The sequence below is a fragment of the Ceratina calcarata genome, unplaced genomic scaffold (assembly GCF_001652005.2).
Source record: "Ceratina calcarata isolate Rehan_Ccalc_2016 unplaced genomic scaffold, ASM165200v1 scaffold363.2, whole genome shotgun sequence".
Lineage (NCBI taxonomy): Eukaryota > Metazoa > Arthropoda > Insecta > Hymenoptera > Apidae > Ceratina > Ceratina calcarata.
Window position 1 is genome coordinate 1,378 of NW_017159356.1, and position 4,017 is coordinate 5,394.

At 33.9% G+C, this 4,017-nt stretch overlaps 1 protein-coding gene across 1 annotated transcript in view; it reads left to right on the plus strand.

The window, feature by feature from the left end:
- Positions 1–2,485: 2,485 nt before the first annotated feature.
- LOC108625512 (uncharacterized) overlaps positions 2,486–4,017 on the plus strand; it is a 5,494-nt gene continuing 3,962 nt past the window's right edge. The window contains exons 1-4 of the mRNA XM_026814021.1: positions 2,486–2,753; positions 3,100–3,170; positions 3,369–3,505; positions 3,730–3,900. Of these exons, the coding sequence (XP_026669822.1) occupies positions 3,102–3,170; positions 3,369–3,505; positions 3,730–3,900 (377 nt within the window). The 5' untranslated portion in view covers positions 2,486–2,753; positions 3,100–3,101. The remainder of the gene's footprint in view (positions 2,754–3,099; positions 3,171–3,368; positions 3,506–3,729; positions 3,901–4,017) is intronic.

A 4,017-nucleotide genomic window follows, 5' to 3' on the forward strand; every position in this document is an offset into this window, starting at 1 on the left:
TCCCTAATCTAAGAAGTTTAGGCTATTCCTTACCAGTCGCAGTGGACCAAAGATTGAAACGCTGCCGGTAGAAATGATCAAATGTCTGATACTCTGTCACACAAATATACACTAATATTCGCATAAGTTATGATATTGCATTTCTTGAATTTTGATAACGCCTTATGCCTATTAGAATTCAGTATCATAGAAAAATCTGATTGGGAAACGCGCGAGTGTACCAACCATCGAGGAACGATTAGGTTCGTCGAGTTTGTTTCGTGAGAAGAATCTTGCGAAATCGTGAGTGACGTTGAAGAAATGCGTCGATAGAAATCGAAATGAGTGAAACGATTTCGCTTGCAGTGCATGGCCGGTTGCCCTATCAGGTGGCCTTGCGCGGTTCACCCATCATCATCGCAGCCAAGATGCTTCCTTATCTGATTTGTAATCAGTCGCTGATACGTGCTGATACTTGAACATGCGCAAATTGATGTAAAAATGATAAAAAAAAAAGGGCAATTCCTATAGATTAAAGAAATTGTTTTAAAACCGGTGCAACTATCACCTGTTGGAAGTCGCTTAGTCAGTGTTTATAAATAGATATCATTTTTAAAGTACATTTTCGAGAATACTTAAACAGGTTCTAAGGAAAATCTCGACGAATTTGCATATTGCGGTAACAGTTTTAAGGCGTAATTAATTGTGCGTGCAACGAGAAGGCGTCCGTCTAAATTGCACTCGACCTGAACTAAACGCCTTCGCCGTTTCCGTGCATTGCATTTATCTAGAAGGTCGTGTTCGAATAATGAACAAACATTTACGGATATCCGTCCTATCTAAATACGTAATTCGATTACTTTGGTTAACAAACTACGTATAGTCTTTAATATCTGTTTCCTGTAACACTTCATTCACATTTACTCCTTTCTTTTTAATGCTTCACTGAATATGTTGTAACTTTTATTATAGAATACGAATTTCATCAATCAAATATATGAATTTTTATATATATAATGTTTTCAATTGGTGAAGAAACGATTCGTTCGAAACGAACCATCAATTTTCTTCTCATTTTAAAAGCAGTTTGATTATTTAACACTAAAACTATCGACTTTTTTTATACATGCATTTCTCTATTAAAAACCAGTCATTTTTATTGATTTGGTAGTTTTAGTGTTGAATTAAACTTATAGAAGTATTTGTCTTCGCAGGACATGCTCCGCGAGGCATTGATGTCTCTAATATTTTATATACAATTTAAGCTAAAATAAAAAACTAATACCAAACACGATTGATCACTAATTGTACATGGGTAATAACATTTTTAAATCTTTTCAATCAAGCCTGATTCGCTTAATTATACAACTCAATAATCAAAGAATGTTCGACTTAGATGTAGATAATACTGTGAATAATTCCTATAAACAGAATGATGAATCCTGTATTTATATTATATTTTTTCTTAAGCTAAGCATTCCATTTTAACAAAAGAAGGAAACAATAATTTAAAAAGTACACGTCTCTTTTTGTATTTCCTGAAGATTAGCGTTCTCCAATATGGCCTCGCAGAAGTTTCTTTCCCATGATCATAACTTTGTGTCCAACAGATGGCAGAACATTCTCTTCATCATCGCTAAATAATTACATTTATCTGTATTACCCGTTTGGCTCGATACTGACTTAATACAAAAGAAATCGAATATTTTTTTAGATAACAATTACTTATCACTGTAGACGATAATAAAGATTAACGTCTCATCAAAATCAACTGTACATGAATAACATTGCCAAAAATGATAACGATTCAATGAATACATGCACAATTTTCTGTGATTTAATCATAATAAGTATCAATCTGCTGGTACATATTATGCTCATGAATTAAACTAATATTAACGGAATATTTTTCCATCAATGATTTATTAGAGGAAAGCCAGATACAAAGACCATTTCTATTATTGCCCAGTTATCTTCAATTCAACGCGACCTAAGAGATGGATAGATCCACACTGCACAATTCATTCATTGTATGAAGATATCTATTTACAGCAAATTATTAATTTCTTTTTTATATGGACAGACTGTGGTTATTTATACAAAATGAAACTTGTAAATTGTCAATTTGAAAAATGAAATCTAGTAATAATTTCCATTAATCTATTAAACATCATAATATGCATTTTCATACTGATATAAACTTTTGCATGTTGAATGCAGTCATCAGAAAAATGGTGTTCGTCGCGATTGTACAGTTTGTTTATTTAAATGCACTGGTCATTTCCACGAGCTTGTTCTTATTACTCAATTTCTGATATCCTCTTGTTTATGAAGAAGTAGTAATAGAGACAAACAAACATGAGAAATAAGTGTAAGAGGGCAACCTTTTTCGATATTATTTCCTCAATATAAATATTCAAACCGTATAAGAAACTGGTCTATTTGTGTAGCATTTTAAACAGTTCACAGGGTCAGTGTCACTTCACGATTTGCAAGTGACAGATTGAATAAAAGTTGCGAGCCGAATAGGCGAATAGATAGGCGAGCTAGCGTTGCAATTACATAATCAGACAAAACCGGGGCAGCCGGCGTACCTCAGACCAGAAAAAGGGGTAAAAGAGCTGTGCTCGCTGTCCCCACGAATCAGTTTGAAAAATTCGATAAGCGTTGGAACGTCTGTTTGTGCTCGCTGTTTCCGATTTGATACGTACAATGGGAGCGGATCAGTAGCTGTTCGCGCGTCGCTCAACGCGGCACGACATCCCTGTTGTAAAGTAAGTTATTCTGGTCTCCGTTTCAAAGTTTTTTTAATCAATTTAATTCAGTTGAACGTCGATCAATTTTCTAACAATTCGAACGTTGTACGCTTGTATTCGTAAATTATTGGACGGAGTTCAGAAACTTCGGGAAAATGAAATAACTTCGCTTCGTTGAGAAGATAAATCGTGGAAAGATGAAAAAGAGGAAGCGTGACTGAGAATTTCGATGAAAATGGAAATATCAATCTGAATGTGTTTGAAACTATGAGAGAAATTTTATTCGGAGAATTTTTCTCTCATAATTTCAATCGCATTTTAATAAAAAACTATACAAATAAATGAATATCTTCTTTATTTTCAGAAATGGCCACCGACGACAAACAGACGAAAATGCGTGACATAATTAGCACTGGTCTGCAGGAAGAACTGCAGGTGCAAATTGATTCTGTTTATTTATAACAATGTAACATCTAAACATTTCACGACGTTTTAATTATTTCAATTATACTAATTTGGTAAAAGGAGTTTGGAACTTTTTAATCTGCAATAGACTGATTCATAAACCGGAAACGATATTAATTTTTTAATCGGGTAAACGAGGTATAAAAGACATTGTTTGTTCTTCTTTAGGAATTGAAAAAGGATGTTATGGAACTTGTTAGCAATGTAATAGACAATGTGGCATCAGAAGTACGGCAGCAAGTGGACAGCAGAATGTCGAATGGGACGAGAGAGACTCTCGAATCAGAGAAATACTGCAACAGAACGTAATTATATAATATTTATTAAAAATGAATTCAACATTAATACTTCCACTCTAACATTATTTTCTATTTAGACCCCATGAATAAGAATTATTTTATTATTTCATTGATCTTCGTGAAATATTTTTCGTATTTGATAAGTCAATTGTGTTTTGCCCACCAGTTGTGTTACATTGATAAATGAAACTTCTTCATTGTTCTAATATGGATTTCGTTTTTGTTAATAGAAAACCGGTGAACCGAGATTGTCTCCCTTCGAAACAATTTCTCCCAAGAGACTCTTTGATGACTGACCTCTACAAGAACAAACATATTCGTACCATCTACAATCTCCTCCTAGCGATGTTGATAATTCTGTTTATACACACTGCCGTTTACGATATTCGACACACGGGCTCGTAAGTACACGCGAACTCGTACTTTACACTTGTACTGCGCTATCTTATTCCATAAATATGATTGAGTATTCAATACAGTTACATAAAATTAAATAAGCTTTAAACTGATGGACGATT